Source organism: Dipodomys ordii, unplaced genomic scaffold (genome assembly GCF_000151885.1).
Source record: "Dipodomys ordii isolate 6190 unplaced genomic scaffold, Dord_2.0 Scaffold1, whole genome shotgun sequence".
Lineage (NCBI taxonomy): Eukaryota > Metazoa > Chordata > Mammalia > Rodentia > Heteromyidae > Dipodomys > Dipodomys ordii.
Window position 1 is genome coordinate 21,003,328 of NW_012267217.1, and position 19,252 is coordinate 21,022,579.

Genomic DNA, 19,252 nt, shown 5'->3' on the forward strand with positions numbered 1-19,252 from the left:
GTGTCTTTTTTTCTGAAATCCATTTTGAAAGTTTACTTCTACTTTTCTGTTGCTTGCTGGTGCAGGAGAGACAGCATAGAGCTATCTGTGTTTATATCCATCTTTTTTTTTTTTTTTGTGGGTCGTGGATGCCTGAACTCTGGGCCTGGGCGCTGTCCCTCGGTTCTTCAGCTCAAGGCTAGCGCTCTACCACTGGAGCCACAGTGCCAATTCTGGCTGTCTTTTTGCTTATGTGGTGCTGAAGAATTGAACCCAGGGCCTCATGCATGCAAGGCAAGCACTCTACCACTGAGCCACCTTCCCAGCCTATATCCATCTTTCAAGAGTTTCATGGCAGAAATGTGTCTTTTGTGAAGGGTGTATCGTCTTCCTTTGAGTCATACCCCTCAGCTTTGGCTTTCTCTAACATAGTGTTGAGGCCTAGAAAGGGCTCTGTGCTGGCAGTGTGCCAATTCTTATTTCTGCTAAAATTACATTCTTTGATTTTTTTTTCCATGTAGGCTCTTCATATTTTCTTTTAGCTTGAGAGTTCACAGAATTGGATTGATTTTATGTTTTTCCCCCACCACTGTTTTCTTTGGAGGGAGTTTGGTGTTAGAAGTCAGCCAAACTAGGATTTTAATTCTCTCTGCTTTGCTATTACCTTTTGAACTTTGGGGTATGAAGTCAGACTTCTTTTTGATGAAATGAATCATTTTTTGCTGTTTTTTTTTAAACTGTAATAGCTACTAATTGCAGTATGATAGGATAAAGTATGTGGTCTGTTTTACTTAGCATTCTTTCCTATAAGAATTTAATACTTGTTTAATTTCAGAGAATGGGGAGAAGGAACCTCCAACAACTCTACTTTGGGTTCAGTATTTCCTGGCCCAGCACTTTGATAAACTTGGACAATATTCTTTGGCTTTGGATTATATTAACATTGCAATAACTAGTACTCCAACTCTAATAGAATTATTCTATATGAAAGCAAAAATTTACAAGGTAAAAATCTTAATCATGTTTTTTGACTAGTTGAAGAATTCAATTGTTTTAATAACAGTAACATTGTTTTGTAACAGTAACTTCTAGTACCTATGGTAATCTTTCTCTAATACTCTGATAATCCTAAGAACTTTTATGCTACACAGTTGTGTAATCAGTGTTAGTCACTTGATTAACTTCTTAGTAAACAGGAATTGTTATTATCTAGATTTTTAGTAAATTTGGCAGGCATCATGTCAAATTTCTTATTTTTTAAACTTACATTCATTAAGTTTCTTTTGATCATAGACTCTTGATGGTTAATGCTTTCATCTCTTATAGCATATGGGTAATCTCAGAGAAGCTGCAAAGTGGATGGATGAAGCTCAGTCTTTGGATACAGCTGATAGATTCATTAATTCCAAATGTGCAAAATACATGCTTCGAGCAAATATGATAAAAGAAGCAGAGGAAATGTGCTCTAAGTTCACAAGGGTAGGAAAAACCACACATAGCTTGCAATTTTCTGAATTAGTAAAATTAACTTAAATTGTGAAATGGCCTCTAAATATTATTTTAGTTTATTTCTTTTTTTACTCTCTCTTTTGTCCAAGACTGGGATTTGAACTCAGTATCTGACACTTACTGCTCATTGGCAGGTACCCTACCACCTGAGCCACACCTTTAGCCTCAACACTGAAGATTGTAAGAATTCAGCCAGGCACTGGTGGCTCACACCTGTCATCCTAGCTACTCAGGAGGCTGAGATCTGAGGATCATGATTCAAAGCCAGCCTGAGTAGGAAAGGCCAGGAGACTCTATGTCCAATAAACCACTCAGAAAACCGGAAGTGGGGCTGTGGCTCAAGTGGTAGAGTGCTTGCCTTGAGCTGAAGAGCTGAGGGCCAGCTCCCAGGCCCAGAGTTCAAGCCCCATGACCTACAAAAAAAAAATAAAGAATTCATTAAAAAAAATAACATTTAGCCTACATGCCAAGTATGATTGTACTTGGTTGTATGTGTATCTCTTGTATTTGTGGCAGAGGATGGTCAAAAATCAGTAACAGGAACAAAATTTCTTGATATAGGTATATTGCCAATATGTGTACTTGTTTATGTATAAAATTCTTTTTTTTTTTTTTTTTGGGTCCAGTCGTGGGGCCTGAACTCTGGGCCTGGGCTCTGTCTATCAGCTCTTCAGCTCAAGGCTAGCGCTGTACCACTTGAACCATAGCGCCACTTCCGGCTTTTTTCTTTTTGATTACGTGGTGCTGAGGAATTGAACCCAGGGCCTCAGGCATGCAAGGCAAGCGCTCTATCACTGAGCCACCTTCCCAGCTTATGTATAAAATTCTTATGTGGGCTAGGAATGTGGCTTAGTGGTTGAGTGCTTGCTGATTGTGTATGAAGCCCTGTGTTCAATTCCTCAGTACCACATAATAGAAAAAGCAGGAAAGTGTTAGAATGCTAGACTTGAGCAAAAGAAGCTCAGGAACATTGCCCAGGCCCTGAGTTCAAGCCCTATGACCTACCAAAACCAAAATTCTTATGTGTAAAATTTGGTTTATATCCCAAATTATGTTTCCCTGGCTACTTTTAAATTCTCCTTTATGTAACCTTCAGAACTGTGCTAGTCTCTTGATATTCTGGAGCTTAAGTTCACTGGAATATTGGAGCCTAGTATTCTTTTTGTTCTCTTCTTTACCATCTTTTCATATCCTTTTCCATATAGACTATTTTCTATCATGAAAGTAATTCATGTTTGTGATTAAAAATATTAGAAGACAAATAGTATAAAAAGTGCAGAGACACCTTGGTTGCTGGTGGCTCACACCTGTAACTCTAGCTACTCAGGAGGCTAAGATCTGAGGATCATGGTTCAAAGCCAACCTGGGCATTAAAGACCATGAGACTTTCATTTTTAATTACCAAAAAGCCTCATTTGAGCTGTAGCTCAAGTGGTCTCCGGCTAGCCTTGAGCAAAAAAAGAAAAGGAATAACGCCCAGGCCCTGAGTTCATGCCCTAAGACCAGTACAAAAAAAAAAAAAAGGAAAATCAGTAGGAGCCTTTGGAAGCACACCAATATATTATTTGTTATTATTAGTTATTACTGTTATAATATAGCCATAAATAGCTATACAAGAAAGCAATTTTTTTCTGGTGTTGGAAATTACACAACTGAATAAAACATGGGATTTTTATTACCCATTTTGCTACTTGCTTCCTGCATTTAAGACTGTTTCTATTTCAGGAAGGAATATCTGCCATGGAAAATCTAAATGAAATGCAGTGTATGTGGTTTCAGACAGAATGCATTTCAGCTTATCAGCGACTTGGGAGATTTGGGGATGCCTTGAAAATATGCCATGAAATAGAAAGGGTAAGTTGTTAGAATTCTGACTTCAGTTTTCTTGAATAAGTTGACAAGACAGCAAGTAGATTTCTATATAGGATCTTCTGCCTTATTTAAATACTTTGCTTCCTCTTAAAAAAATTCTTGATCTTTACAATATTTCAAACTTAAGAAATGTGAATAAATGATTGCTCTTGTTGACCTGAAATGGTTGTGCTTTTGACATGTCTGTATATTTTTATTTGAACTAAAAAGGAAAAAAGTTTTAGTTTATTAAACCACTATTGGAACTCTTGACAGAAAAACTCAAAAGTATCTATTCCCTGAAGAGGCCATTATTTGAATTTCATCACTAGCCTAGGAGGACACATAGTTGATGGCAACCTCTTTCCACATCTGAATGTCAGGATCTGGTCCTCAGTCAGCCTCTCTCCAGTTCGTCTTCTCAGGATGCTTGTTCTCACATTCAGGACTCTGTGCAGCAATTGATGGCCAGATTGCTGGCTTATTACTTGCTTTTAGAATTGTGTGTGATTGCCTTAGCGAGGGGACTTTTCTTTTTCTTTGTGTGAATTTTTGTTTTCCTGTTCTTTGTCATCTCTGAAGCACTCTCCTTCCACATGGACCACAGGAGGAAAAGAGCCACAAATGCACTCCTGAGGCAGTCCTCAGCAGCCCTCAGTTGTGGGGGCACTCGGCACCACTGTTCCCCTGCTGACGCAGTATAAAACCACAGGCATCGTAGTCAGGTGAGCCTGATGTCTGCACCATGGCAGTCAGTCACTTTGGCCTTCTTCCCATGTCAAACTTCTGAGGTTACCCAAAAGGAAGGCTGTATGTTAGCGGGTGGCTTTTGATGGGAACTGGAGCTAGGATTATATGAAAGTCTTTATAGAAATAACCTAAGTTTTACTTTTTTTTTTTCCTTTCGCCCTTTTAAGCCTTGATGGCTGTATCTGTAGAGAAAAACCTTCTCATTTTCTTCTTGAAAATTATAAAGCGCTTGGATGATAGGTATGTGAAATATCCAAACATTCTAGTTTAAATCAAACCATTATTTCTGTGATGGGCTGTAGATCAGAGTTAGGAATTGGGGCACATTTATAATCCCAGCACTTGAGAAGTAGAGGCAGTAGGATTGTGAATGAGGCCAGCCTGATCTACATAGTAAGTGAGGTCTTGTCTCAGAAAAACTAAGAACCCCTGTGGATTACTAGTTCGTGCTAACACTCCCTATGTGATGTCACTTAAAAATACTCTACTTGGGCTAGGGTATGGCTCAAGTGGCAGAGTGCTTGTGTAAGAAGTGTGAAAACAGTCAACCAAATAACCCCATTCTGTTTATTAAGGAAAGGAACATTTTTATTAACAGGACATCCTTAGTGAGAAGTAAATTATTTTCTGAATTACGTAATTTCTATAAGACTATAACTAGAACTTACCAAATTTTCTGTTTAAGTTAAATTTGATAACTTCTATTTTTTTTTTTTTTGGTGTCAGTACTGAGGCTTGAACTCAGGGCATTGGCATTGTTCCTTGCTTTTTTACTAAGGCTAGTGGTATTCTACCGCTTGAGCCACATCACTTCCAGCTTTTTGCTAATTAATTGGAATCTCACAGACTTTTCTGCTCAGACTGGCTTTAAACTGTGATTCTCATATCTCAGCCTCCTGAGTAGCTAGGATTAGAAGTATGAACCGGGACACCCAGCTGAAATTTGATTATTTTTAGAATTATTTATTGTAAACTTAAGTCCTATTCTTTCTACCCTTAATATTCTTTCTAATTTTTTGGTGGTACTGGTATTTGAAATCAGGGCCTTGTAGTTGCTGGACAAGCATTCTACCACTTGAACCATGCCTTCAGCTCTTCTTTTTTCTGCATTAGTTTTTGCTTCAGAAAGTGTTTCATTCTTGCCTAAATCCAGCTTCAGATTGTGATCCTACTACCTCTCTGCTTTCCTTATAGCTGAGATTAGAGGCATCTGATATTATACTGTTTTTTTTTTTTTTTAAAGTATGGGGATTTTGCTGAATTTTTGGCCCATGCTGGCCTCAAACTGAGATCTTCCCATCTCTTACTCTCCTGTAGCTGGGTCTAATATTTTATTTGAGAATTGGTAGAATATGGTAAGTAGGTCTTTCATTACTAAGTTTCATTTAGGTTTTTCTCTTAAATTTATAGCGATTTTGACTGAGTAGCATGAATTCTATAATATGAGTTAACTACTTCTAATTCAAGAAATGATTTAATTGGTAAAAAGCATTTTTGAAGAAAAAAGTTGCAAGAAGTCATTTTTTATCAGTGATTAAAACATAGCAGAAAACATTGTGATATAACACCATATTAGATAATTATTATTGCTAGAAAGTTTGTCTAAAGAGTTTGCTACTGTCATTTGTTGATAGGAAGAACTAAAATTAAGTAAGAGCCTCCTTTTATGCTACTTGAAAACTAATCCTTTCAATAATGAGCGTATCTATACTAAAAGTAAATAAAACCTAACTCATGATTAATATAAGTATTATACACATATGGTTTTATGTTAAAATATGTTTAGTACAAATAGAAATATCAGATATTTATTGAATTAATACGCTCTAAAAGAAAATATCTAGTGTCATTTTAAGAATTTGAGAGTAATTATAAAATTTAAGTATTATAGTAAGTAACCGCATGAGTTACTTTAGATTTCGATTTCAAATATTTTAATAAGAAAATAAATACCTTTCATATGTAAGAACTTATTCTTCACCTTAAAATAGGAATCAAGTTGGGAAACAAGTTCAAGTAAGTGCTAGGTCTTGCTTTTTTGCCTTCAAGCCTTCAAGAATTCTTTCAGGCTAGCTATGGAGGGTGCATATCTGTAATGCCCACCCTTAGGAAGCAGAGGCAGGAGGATCATGAGTTTGAGGCCAGCCTAGGCTATATCCTGAAAGCATGTCTCAAAAAAACATTCAAATTTTTTCTTTCATTGAAGGCAGTTTCTACTAGGATCCATTATTGTTGTGAGGTCTTAGAAACTGGATTTGACATGTTAAAATTCCAATGTTCCACATACCTTTTCTGTCTTCGTCTTACTTCTTCAAGTAGGATTTTAAGATGATGTGCAAATGTTATGTAGCCAGCCCAGTCTGAGGCTTGAACATTGAAATTCGTTTCTTGAAAATTTCCAGATACCTTTGACTCACATCTATAGTTCTGGCTACTCAGAGGGCTGAGATCCAGAGAATAAAGGTCTGCGCAGAAAAGTCCATAAGACTTATTCCAAAATAACAAGTAAAAAGCTGGACTAACGCTGTGGCTCAAGTCATAGAGGGCCAGCTGTGAGCAAGAAAGCCAAGCAGGCTCAAGATCTTGAGTTTAAATGCTACAAAAAGTTTTATTAAAACTTCTAAAATATTGGTTATAAACTTGTGTTCAAGACATATTGTAATCATAAATTGCATTGTTGAGTGGCAGCTCCTTTGTACAACTACTTAAAGATAATAAAAATATATTTTTAGGAAACAAAAAAACAATAAAAAAAGATTCTAAATGACTTTAGCTCAAGAATTTTGAGTTTTCCTCTTTAAAATAATTGGCATCTCATTTAATTGAATCTCATTTATATTTGGTATGAGGCAGTAATGCATATATTTCTAACTGATTAGTTCTAGGATTTCTGATAGATTAAATCCTGTTTCATCTTAGTATTTCTTTGATTGATATGTTTTATAATTGCAGATTCTGTAGAAAAGAAATCAAGTTGCTTATTCCCCTAGTTGATCTAGTTGCTATTTTAATGGCCAGGGTTTTTGTTGCTTTTCTATTTGTAAGATTTAGTTGTCTCATCTAAAAACTCTTGAGACATGATGGACAGGAGAATCTGAGCCAAAAGAGAGGGCCTAACAGAATTTTAAAGACAGTCACATTCTGAAGCTGAGTGGCATTTTTTAATTCTTTGCTCATTTGTTTTAATTTGACTCAAGCCTGATTTTGGGAGCACCACCAGTCTGCCAGCTCCCTACCTCATCACTGAGAGACAGACATAGAGAACAAGTGTTTAAGATTATTTAGTTGTTGATGTATTCTGCAATACACTAATACACTCTTTTCTTCCAAAGCAAAAATATTAATAAGCCGTGGCTGAGTATTGTACTGATCTAGCTATACTTTTGTACCTCCATTATTAGTTTATAATAATAAAGTGAGCAACAGTGGTTCTTAGACACAGTGCTTTCACAAGAAAACTGGGATAAGCTGGTCACCGTGTTGATAGAAGACATTAACTGGAGAGAGGCAGCCTGTGGGCTGTTACTGATTAAGAGGCAGCTCAGGTGATTCGTTTCCTTACATCTTCTTCTGAGATTAATTTAAAATCTCTGTTTACAAATGCTGCTAGAAATACCTCTTTTAACTGGTTGTCTGCCTTTTTGCAAATTCTTAGTCTAATAAATGTCCTGTAGTCTCTTAGATGTTTCATCACATATGTGTTCCATGACTTTTAGCATTGTCATTTTTCCTTGGTCAAGTATCTTAAATTTTAACCTATTATAACGGTGCCAGATAGAACTTAAATCAAGGAAAACCTCCAACAATTTTATGGAATAATGTAGTACTATGATATAAAAAACAAAGTTCATGTTTTTATTAATGAATTGTCTTATTAGTGGGGAGAATGAAGTTTTCAAATACAGTATATTTTTAGTAATGAATTTATATGAAATGTTTATTTTCTATTTCTTGTCTATACTGTACTTTTCTTAGAAATCTTCTATTGAAGTCTTAAGTAGTTAACTTCTTTGTACAAATATAGCATGTTTCATATTACTGAGATGACTAAAATTAGCAAGTGATTATCGAGTTAGTTACTGTGTCTTCCATATAGTGAGGTATTAGGACTTTATCCCCAGGACAGAGGCAGCATGAATATAGAAAAGTTTTATTTACATTGGTGTATTGAATCTTATTCATTTCTTTTCTATTTTTTTAAAGAAGTCAAATTAGGGGAAAAGAGAATCAGAAGTAGAAATTTATATTGAGGAGAACATAAAATTACAAAACTGTGGGGTTTTCTTCTTTCCGTGGAACAGATTACTTTAGGGGGTCATGTATTCATGAATTAGGGGGTCAGGGTCAGGTTAAGAAACTTAAGACTTTGTTGAATAAGAGAAAACTGCCTTTGTTGCCTTTGTATTCAGTTTACTGTTGAGAATGAACTTAAAAGTATCTTCTCATTTGATCCTTTAAACACATTAAGAATCTGGTTTATTTTAGCCAGGCAACAGTGGCTCAAACCTGTAATCCTAGCTATAGTAGCTAGGAGGCTGAGATCTGAAGATCACAGTTTGAAACCAATCAGGGTAGTCCATAAGGTTCTTACCTCCAATTAACTACCAAATAGAGGGAAGTGGAGCTGTGGCTCAAGTGGTACAGAATACACCTTGAGCAAAAATGCTCAGGGACAGCTCTCAGGTCCTGAGTCAAGCCCCAGGACTAGCAAAAATTAATAAAGAAACTGGCTGATTTTTAAAATTCTTCGATTAAATAATTAAAGCTCTGAGAAATTAAAAGACTATTCAGGTTCATGTGCCTAATGAGCAGTCTGCCCCTTGAGTTGGCAGATCTGTGCTTACAGAATGTCTGCTATGTGTTAGGCTCTGTGTGATGAAAGTGGGCGGAAGTGACAGGGTACCCTTTTAAGAGCTGAGTGAGATTTATGAACATTTTGTGTAAACCTACATGTGTGTAGTCTCCTTTCAGAGTTTTACTCATTTTTCCCTTGAATACAGAGAAGAAAAATTTTTAAGACTAAAATACCAATATGTAACCTGATCTTTTAATTTTCAGCATAGAAGTTGAGTGTCATCACAAGGCATGATTTATAGGGGACAGGTATGGATTATGGAAAAGATGCTTCAAGTTGAATGTTGACAACTTGATATCCTTCATAGTGTTAAAGTGGAAGGAAACAACTCAATGGAATTGTAACTTTAAATTGTTCTGAGGCTTTTTATGGTGTTTTTTCAAAAGATGGACAGTATTGATAAAAATGTAAGGGATAATTTTGTGGTTTTTTTTTTTAAGCATTTTTTTGAGATAACCGATGATCAATTTGACTTCCATACATACTGCATGAGAAAGATGACCCTTCGTGCCTATGTTGACCTCTTGAGGTTAGAAGATACTCTCAGAAGACATGCTGTTTATTTCAAGGCTGCTAGATCAGCGATTGAAATATACTTGAAATTATATGATAATCCCTTTACCAGTGAAAGCAAACAACAAGAAATAAATTCAGGTAACTAAAAAAGATTTGTAAAGAGCACCAAATTTCAGAATGTTATTAACTTTGTATAGAAAAGCAGATAATTAAGTGTTTAAAGAGATGATTTGTACATTGTATACATGTATTGAATTATCTTACTGTCCCCATACATTTTTATAATAAATGACAATAAAAATAAAGGGTATTATCAAAAGGATTCAAAGACAATATTAGATAATTAAAATAACTAAAAAAAGTCAAAGGATTGATGCGTCTTAATCACTCTAAGGGAATGGGTTTCTTAATTTTTATTTTCTTCCTTTTTTTTTTTGAGACATATTCTTGCTGTGCAGTCTCAGGCTGTTCTTTCTGCTTCAGCCAACTGGTTTAGTAAGATCAGTTTAGGAAAAATAGAAATAGTCATGGGCTGTTTTTGTTTTGTTTTGTTTCTTTAGGTTATAACTAAAAATAGCTTTGAGCTTCTTAAGGGAATTCTTAAATGGTACAATGTCTAATTTATTAAAAATAAGATGCTAATTGGTGGTATTAGCCCCTTTGAGACTTAAAAGGAATAGAGTGACTTGCATGAAATTTGCATGAAATTACTTATATTGTGTAGAAGGCAGAATTGTGCTAGAATTGATTTATTATAGTTAATGTGATTGGTACTGACTGGATACCTTTTTTTTTTTTTTGGCAAGTCCTAGGGCTTGAACTCAGGGCCTAGGCACTGTCCCCGGGCCTCTTTGTGCTCCAGGCTAGTTCTTTACAATTTGAGCCACAGTGCCACTTTTGGCTTTTTCTGAGTAGTTTATTGGAGGATAAAAGTCTTATGGACTTTTCTGCCTGGGCAGGCTTTGAACCGAAATCCTCAGATCTCAGCCTCCTGAGTAGCAGGGATTACAGGTGTGAGCCACCAGTGCCTGGCCTGGATGCCTGTTGTGGGTCAGGTTTTTTTTTTTTTTTGCCAGTTATAGGAATACATTTTCCAAAACCTTTGATGTAGATGGCATACTTATACACACATACATATGGTTATATTGATCAGTAACATTTCTTCATCTGAATATTTGTAGAAAGCCTGTCAGCCAAAGAATTAAAGAAATTACTTAGCAAGCAAAGAAGAGCTCAGAAAAAAGCTAAATTAGAAGAAGCGAGAAAACATGTGGAAAGGGAACGTCAACAGAAAAATCAAAAGAAGAAAAGAGATGATGAAGAAGAAACAGCCAGTAGTTTTAAGGAAGAACTTACACCTGAAAAATTGGAAAGGGTGAGATTAATGTACTAATATTGTTACTTGATCAAATTTATTCTCTTTGGTTCTTTTCTGGACACAAACACAACTTACTTAGATGTATAAATCAGAAGTTATTTGTGGGCCAGGAATGTGGCTTAGTGGTAGAGTGCTTGCCTAGCATGCATGAAGCCCTGGGTTCGATTCCTCAGCACCACGTAAACAGAAAAGGCCAGAAGTGGCGCTGTGGCTCAAGTGGTAGAATGCTAGCCTTGAGCAAAAGAGGCTCAGGGACAGTGGCCAGGCCTTAGTTAAAAAAAAAAAAAAAGCCATTTGCAATAGTCATCAGGTATTGTTGAGTGACAATATGCAGAATTTTTCTACTGTGAAGTATGCACAGAATTGTTATGTCCTAGAGTAATGTCAATCTCCAGAGCCTATAAATGTGTAATCTGAAAAGGCAAAAGTGACTTAGGTAGCAGATGGAATTTAAGGTTGTGTTTCTCCTGGATTTATCCACATTACCCAATACGATCAGATAGAGTTGTGCAAACAGCGGAAAGGAGAAGAGATTGGGGTGATGTTGAAGAGTCTGAGGCCTGAGTGACTCCATCTTGAGCTAGCTGTCATCTTCTGAAGTATGAGTTATGCAGCTGACCCTGAGCCCAGCCTGGGAATGAACAGAAGAAGCAATTCTCGGGCAACTAGAAACATAAACAATCCTTGAGAAAATCTCGGGCAAGCAGGTGCTGGAGAGTGTGATTACCACTGCAGTCAGGATGAAGGTGGTGTTTGTTTAAGAAAGGAACCCTGCAGTTTAGCAGGTATCCCCTGTGACTCCCTGTGGTGCAGGCCAACCTCTGATCTAACCAACAACCTGTTTCTGCTTTGTAGTGTGCCAATCATACTATAGAATTGTATTATGATTTTCCCGCGATGTGTAATAATTTGTTGTAAGATGCTGTGATGTATACAAAGTCCCTGCCTTCCCTAAAGAGTGTATAAAAAGTACTATAACCCTGGGCTCCGGGCCTCTTAGTGTCACCAGTTACCTGGTGCGCGGAGGACCAAGCTCGAGCTTGCAATAAAGACTCCTTGCTTTTACATTGGTGAACGGTCTCTGATGGTCTTTTGGGTAAGGATTTCCGAATTCCGTTTTACAATGTGACTGAGGGATTGACTCAGCCTGTTGGTACGTTTAAAGAAATGGGAGAGGGCCATAATCCAAGGAATGTAGTCGCCTTCAGAAACAGAAAAAATAATGGAAATGGATTTTCTCTTAGCGCCCCCAAAGGAAATGCAGTCCTGTTGACCCCTGGATTTTGAGCCCAGTAAAGCAGACAGGTGGGGCACTTAAAATCTACGGCAAGATAAGAAGTTTGTTAGACAGATGTCTTATGAAGTAATGGAACTTTCTTTTTTTCTTTTTTTGTGCTGATATTTGGGCTTGAACTCAGGGCCAGAGCCCTCTCCCTTTGCTTTTTCAGTCAAGGCTAGAGCCCTGCTATTGAGGCACAGCTCCATTTTGAGCTGGTTAATTGGAGATAAGAGTTTCATAGACTTTCTGCAAGGGCTAGCTTTGAACTGTGATCCTCAGTTCTCAGCCTCCTGAGTAGCTAAGATTGCAGGCATGAATCACTAGTGCCTGGCAAAATATGGAATTAATGACTTTATATGTTTAGCTAGAGATAATGATTTAGCTGCACAGATGCGACACTTTGTCTCTAGGATTTCCTTAAAGGCTTAATAAAATTATTTTGAAGCAGATAGAGGAAAATATGTAGCTTTCTGGTTTATTCATTATAAATTGAGTGTGCTTAAAATTTATCATTTTTTTCAAATTATAGAACGCTATTATATTCATTTGTCACTAGATTTAGGTGTTGGTAATATCTAAGGAACACGATATATTTTTTTCATAAAGTACATGGTCTTATCTTTTTATAGTCTGTAGAACAATTTAGCCTTGTTTTTTTTGGGGGGGGGGGTCTGGCATGGGGCCTGAAATCTGGGCCTGGGCCCTGCCCCTCAGCTCTTCAGCTCAAGGCTAGCACTCTACCACTTGAGCCACAGCACCACTTCCGGCTTTTTTCTTTTTGCTTATGTGGTGCTAAGGAATGGAACCCAGGGCCTCATGCATGCAAGGCAAGCACTCTACCACTGAGCCACCTTCCCAGCCCAAGATGAGACTCTTATCTCTAGTTAGCAAGCAACAAGTAGAGATGTAGCTCAGCAGTAGAGCATTAGGCTTGAGTAAAAAATGCTAAGGGACAATTCCCTGAATTTAAGCATTTAAGCCCGAATACCAGCATGAAAAAAGAGAAACTACCCAAACTACATCGATACATTAGGATTTTTAGGAGATTGTGTTTATATAGCTCATTTTTAAATATAAATTTTTTTTCTTCCTGCTTCAAATAGGTAGAAAATCCATTAGAAGAAGCTATCAAGTTCCTCATTCCTCTTAAAAACCTTGTTGCTGATAACATTGAAACTCATCTCCTGGCATTTGAAATATATTTTAGAAAAGGTAATAAAAAGCTTGAATTAGTTAAAAAAAATAGTTTTGTAGTATGGGGGAGTTAAACATGTGCTAGGGCAAATACTTTACAACTGAGCTACATCCCTAGCCTTGAGTTTATTTGTTTTTTAAACTTTTTGTTGTTATTTTAAAGCCGATGTACAAAGGGGGGGTGGTTATGGTTATATAAAGTAGGTAAAGAGTACTTTTTGGGGGGGCGGGGAGTCCTGGGGCTTGAATTCAAGGCCTGGGCACTGTCCTGAGCTTTATTTTGCTCAATGCTAGCACTCAACCACTTGAGCCACAGCATCACTTCTGGCTTTTCTTTTTATGTGGTGCTGAGGAACCAAACCCAGGGCTTCATGCATGTTAGGTAAGCACTCTACCACTGAGCCACATTCCCAACTCCCAAGAGTACATTTCTTTCTAGACACTGTCACTTCTTTGCTTGCTTGTTCCCAGTTTCTTTCCCTCCCATTCCCACCCACAAGTTGTATAGTTCAGTTTTTTTGGGTGTAGTTCATTTTAAACATAGTGTCCAGTGAGTAACATTGCTGCATTTGTTCACCCTTGAGTTTACTTTTTAATCTTTAATTATGTTGATGACTGTTCAGTTTAATCTCTGTGAGAGCTCTTTTTATCTAAGAACTTTATTTCAGCAGTCCACAAAAGGCTACTAATCCCATTAAAATATTACATGCAAATCTAGTTTAAGAACAGTTTGACAAGTCAGACTGTTTACCAAAGCAGTTTTTCATGAATTTGCAAGCTTTTTTTGGAAAGCAAAATTGGCTTTGATAATGTAAGTCAGTTTTACATTTTGCTTATGAATGTTATAGTAAAAATAACATTTTGTTATTTTTTTTAAGTGATGCTAAAGATGAAGCAAGTAAGGTACAAATACTAATGCTATGATTCTTGTATTTTTTTTTCACATAGGGAAGTTTCTATTAATGCTACAATCTGTCAAACGAGCTTTTGCCATCAACAGTAATAACCCATGGTTACATGAATGCTTAGTTAAGTTTTCTAAATCTGGTAAGTATAAAAAAGACAATGTTGGGCTGGGAAGGTAGCTCAGTGGTAGAGCATTTGCCTTGCATGCCTGAGGCCCTGGGTTTGATTCCTCAGCACCACATATGCAAAAAGAAAAAAGCCGGAAGTGGCGCTGTGGTTCAAGTGGTAGAGCGCTAACCTTGAGCTGAAGAGCTGAGGGACAGCACCCAGGCCCAGAGTTCAGGCCCCACGACTGGACCCCCCCCAAAAAAAAAGACAGTGTTAACAGGCGCTGGTGGCTCACTCCTGTAATACTAGCTACACCAGAGGCAGAGATCTGAGGATCACAGTTAAAAGCCAGCCCGGGCAGGAAATTCCCCGTGAGACTCTTACCTCCAATTAACCACCAGAAAACCAGAAGTGGTGCTGTGGCTTAAGTGGTAGAGTGCTTGCCTTGAGCTGAAGAGCTCAGGGACAGTGCCCAGGCTCAGAGTTCAAGCCCCACAACTCCTCCCTCCCCCTCAAAAAAAGACAATGTTTATGAAAAAGCAAGTATAGAAGCAAATAGGAGCTGCTTTGCTTTTTTTTTTTTTTTGGATAGACATTAAAGAAACATAATACAAGGTAATGCTTATAATATTTAACTGAAAATACCAAAGTAAACTAAACATGATAGTTAAGTAGGAATTAGTGCATTCTTTAAGCTAGAATATACTTATATTCCAAAGGAGTACTAGTATTTGTACTGTGCATACAGAAAGCTTATACTAAATACAAAGGTTTGTCAGTTGATGTTTTTTTCAAAAGGTATGAAAAACAAAAATACCCAAATGTTTTTGGTTTTGTAGTATCCAGTCAGAGTAATCTTCCTGATGTTGTGGGTCAGGTACTATCTCAAGAAATGCAGAAAATATTTGTCAACAAGGATTTGGAAAGTTTTAATGAGGATTTTCTCAAGTATAACACTACCTCTCTCCAACATCTGCTTTCAGGTTTGTGTTTAGCTATGATGGTTAAAATGTTTATGTAAACATTTATGTTAGAATATGGTGAGAAACAAACATTAAAAAATGCTTCACTAGGGCTGGGAAGGTGGCTCAGTGGTAGAGTGCTTGCCTTGCATGCATGAGGCCCTGGGTTCGATTCCTCAGCACCAATAAGCAAAAAGAAAAAAGCTGGAAGTGGCGCTGTGGCTCAAGTGGTAGAGTGCTAGCCTTGAGCTGAAGAGCTGAGGGACAGTGCTCAGGCCCAGAGTTCAGGCCCCATGACCGGACCCCCCCCCCAAAAAAAATTCACTAGTTATGAGAGAAAAAATGAACACAATACCATTTATTTCTTTCAAATGAGCAGAGGTTTTGTTCTTGCTTTAAAGAAAGAGTAGTGTTAGGAATGTGACAAGCAAGTGTACTTCATTGGTTTCAGTGTAAATTGGCCCAGCCTGTTACGAAAGCAACTTGTCATTTTTCTCAAGAGCAGAAAATAACTTGTGTTTTTTGATTCTGTAGTCAAAGTTTTATAAATAATTTTAAGCATTAATCTAGCACCAAACATGGTGTATATTTGTGATCCCAGCATTTGGAGGCTGAAATAGGAGGTTCAAGAATTTGAAGCCATGGGCTGGGAAGCTGGCTCAGTGGTAGAGTGCTTGCTATGCATGCATGAAGCCCTGGATTCAATTCCTTGGCACCACGAATGCAGGAAAAAGCAAGAAGTGGTTCTGTGGTTCAAGTGGTAGAGCACTAGCCTTGAGCTGAAGACCTGAGGAACAGTGCCTAGGCCCAGAGTTCAGGCCCCATGACTGACCAAAAAAAAAAAAAAAAAGAATTTGAAGCTACCTTGGGCTACATATTTAGATTCTATCCCAAAAAACAAAGCAAACAAAAAAATTAATTCAAAGTAAACAGCTTTAAGTGTAGAATAACTACTTACTTTGTGTAAATATTGAGTAAAGAATAGGAACAAATATATACATAGTCAATAATAGGAGAGCACTGTTAAATTGATGAAATACGATACTAGTATTTAAAGTGATACAGCATTTGTAATAACAGTAGCAAATAATTTTATAGCACATGTGGAATATATTGAACATATATTTTCCACTGTGTTAAAATTTTGTTTGAATTTCAGGTGCTAAAATGATGTATTTTCTGGACAAATCAAGGCAAGAGAAAGCAATTACTATAGCCACTAGGTTGGATGAGACTGTAAAAGATAAAAATGTAAAGGTAAGATTTTTTTACAGACTGATTTATGGATACTGAATGAGCAAGCTAGCAAAGCATGTGCTTCTAAAACATAATTCTTTTTCTTTTTTATTGTAAAGGTGATATACAGAGGGGTTATGGTTACATAAGTCCTGTAATGAGTAGTTTTCTTTAACAGCGTCACCTCTTTTCTTTCTTCTCTCCCAGTTTTCCCCTCCCATCTGCCCCCCCCTCCGCAAGTTGTATAGCTAATTTTCAACATAGTGTCTAGTGAGTACCACTGCTGCATTTGTTCACCCTTTGTCCCACCATTTCTGTGCTCCTCTCGTAGCCTCCCCAAACAGATAAACTTACAAACAAGATAAAAGGTACAGAAAACAAAAAGAGCAACAAAGGAGAGAAAAAAATTCTCTTGTTTCCATTTCAATAAACATCATTTTATATGATCATCTTTGTGATCCTCTCCTAAGAACATCCTCCTTTGACCTCACTGTGTGAATGTCTAGTTTTCTTCCTGAGTGTAAATGACAGTTCTACCAATTATTAGCTGGGTGACTTCAGGCAAGTTACCTTTTTTTTCCTTATTGAAGAGGAAGATGAAAGCACCATGCCTCTCATGGAGTAAGTGCATTAGTGACCTGAACAGACTAAGTACAAAATGCTTTGTGCATGACCATGCACTCACTCAAGTGGGAGCTGTTGTTATATAAAAGACACTTCCCTTGCTGATCACAATTTTAAAGTTTTTTCAACTATTGGATTTTATTTAAAGGGTTTGCAAAGTTGTTTTTTGTTTTGTTTTTGAGATAAGAGTTCTGTTAGCTCACACTGGCCTAGAACTCTTGCTTCAGCCTCCTGAATGTTTAGTTTCTAGGCATCTACCACAAGGTATGCTTCAGAAATGTTTTGTTTCTGTGGTGATGCTGGGTCCTTCTCCCCTAATGCCCCCAGGAAGTATTGGCGACTGAACTAAGGCCTCACACTTGCAAGGCAGGTGCTTAAGGCTCTACTACTTGACCTTTTCCTCCAGCACCTTTTTGTAATTTTCAAGGTAGGGCTTGCTTTATGCCTTGGGTGGCCTGGGTTTTGATCTTTCTATTTGTGGTTCTCTATGTGGCTGGGGATGATGTGTGCACTGCTGTGCCTAGCCATTGCTCTTACCCTGTAGCTGGGATAAGTGATATGTACCTCTTGCCTGGCCATTGGGTACTAGAGTCGTGAACTTTTATGCCTGAATAGTTGAACATTGAGACTCTCCAACCATCTCCACTTCACAAGTAGCTAAGATTATGTGCTGACAGAATTGGTTATTAATGTTTTTTTAAATATTTTTATTTTAGATGATTACTGTAGATAGGAAAATATTTTATACTGAGGCTTTGCCGTCTTTATCTTGGCTTAAATAACAAATTGCCTCTTTTGATTAAAGTTGTTGTAAGTAAGCTTTTTATTTAACTAATTTGTATTTTCCATTTGTTTCATTAGACTTTAATAAAGGTTTCGGAGGCACTGCTTGATGGCAGCTTTGGGAACTGTAGCTCCCAGTATGAAGAATATAGAATGGCCTGTCATAACTTGTTTCCTTTTACATCTGCTTTCCTGCCTACTCTGAATGAAGTCCACAGTACCAGTGAAGCACTGAACTGTACAGCTGATAACTGTGATGTCTTAACAAATTAAATCTGAAATCTTGTAAGAAGCTGACTCCTGCAGACTTACAGCTGAATTTACATCAAGGATCTTTCCCCCCCCAGGGTGCAATTTAATATATATGTGAAATGAAATATTTAGATAGTTTTTAACTGGAGTATTTTGAAATCTTATTTTATTCCCTGACTACACAAACGTCTGCTAAAATTACTTCTTTAGTTTGTAAAAGTAAAAATACTTGCATAGTTTTTCTCAAATTATCAGCAGCACTGTGGTAGCTGCTCTTGCTGGCCTGTCATAACTTAAGAATTTCTGATTGTCTGCACTCGTGGCTCTAATTGTAGGCCTTCAGGAGGCTGAGAGCTGAGCATCCCTCTTCAAAGCCAGATCAAGCAGGAAAGTCCTTAAAACTATTTTATTTCCAATTAACTAGCAACAGTATCAAAGTAGAGCTATGTAGCATGCTAGCCTTGAGTGAAAAAAGTTAAGGTACAGTGATACGGCCTTGAGTCCAATCCCCAGTTACAAGCACAAAAATAAAAAAGAGGGCTGGGAATGTGGCTTAGTGGTAGAGTGCTTGCCTAGCATGCATGAAGCCCTGAGTTTGATTCCTCAGTACCACATAAACAGAAAAGCCAGAAGTGGTGCTGTGGCTCAAGTGATTGAGTGCTAGCATTGAGCAAAAAAGCTCAGGGACAGTGCCTGGGCCCTGAGTTTAAGCTCCAGAACTGACAAAAATAAAAATATAATAATAAGATAATTTCTGATTAAGTAAAATTATATATTGTCCTTTTGAATTATTTTTCTTAGATCTTTCAGAAGATTCTTTCAGAATCTTCCAGCATCTGTATTTTGATCCCTGTTTTATTGGTTTGCTTATTTGCTTGCTTTTTTTCTTTTAAAGTATTAACCGTATGTGAATAGAGAATTACTTAGGCCATATATTGAGGTTTATTTTAAAATTTATTTTAATTTGCCTTTTTTTTCTCAATTTTTCATTATTTGCCTTTCTTTTGCAGTATCTAAGGAAATGATACTTTCTGGTTGAACTCCAGTTTTATGTAAAATATTCTGAATGT

The 19,252-nt window shown here is 37.2% G+C and overlaps 1 protein-coding gene across 5 annotated transcripts in view; it reads left to right on the top strand.

Annotated features, from left to right (window-relative positions):
* Positions 1 to 18,570, top strand: part of Naa16 (N(alpha)-acetyltransferase 16, NatA auxiliary subunit) — a 56,236-nt gene extending 37,666 nt beyond the window's left edge. For 2 of the 5 annotated variants that reach the window (XM_013011018.1, XM_013011025.1), the window contains 10 exons: positions 815 to 984; positions 1,306 to 1,458; positions 3,214 to 3,342; positions 9,385 to 9,598; positions 10,642 to 10,835; positions 13,221 to 13,329; positions 14,260 to 14,358; positions 15,165 to 15,308; positions 16,447 to 16,544; positions 18,009 to 18,570. In XM_013011018.1, coding sequence (XP_012866472.1) covers positions 815 to 984; positions 1,306 to 1,458; positions 3,214 to 3,342; positions 9,385 to 9,598; positions 10,642 to 10,835; positions 13,221 to 13,329; positions 14,260 to 14,358; positions 15,165 to 15,308; positions 16,447 to 16,544; positions 18,009 to 18,203 — 1,505 coding nt within the window. In that variant the 3' untranslated portion in view covers positions 18,204 to 18,570. Of the gene's footprint in view, positions 1 to 814; positions 985 to 1,305; positions 1,459 to 3,213; positions 3,343 to 3,921; positions 4,065 to 4,256; positions 4,330 to 9,147; positions 9,362 to 9,384; positions 9,599 to 10,641; positions 10,836 to 13,220; positions 13,330 to 14,259; positions 14,359 to 15,164; positions 15,309 to 16,446; positions 16,545 to 18,008 lie in introns of those variants that run through there. The other 3 variants (XR_001174836.1, XR_001174837.1, XR_001174838.1) reach the window with 3 other exon arrangements.
* The last annotated feature ends 682 nt before the right edge of the window (positions 18,571 to 19,252 follow it).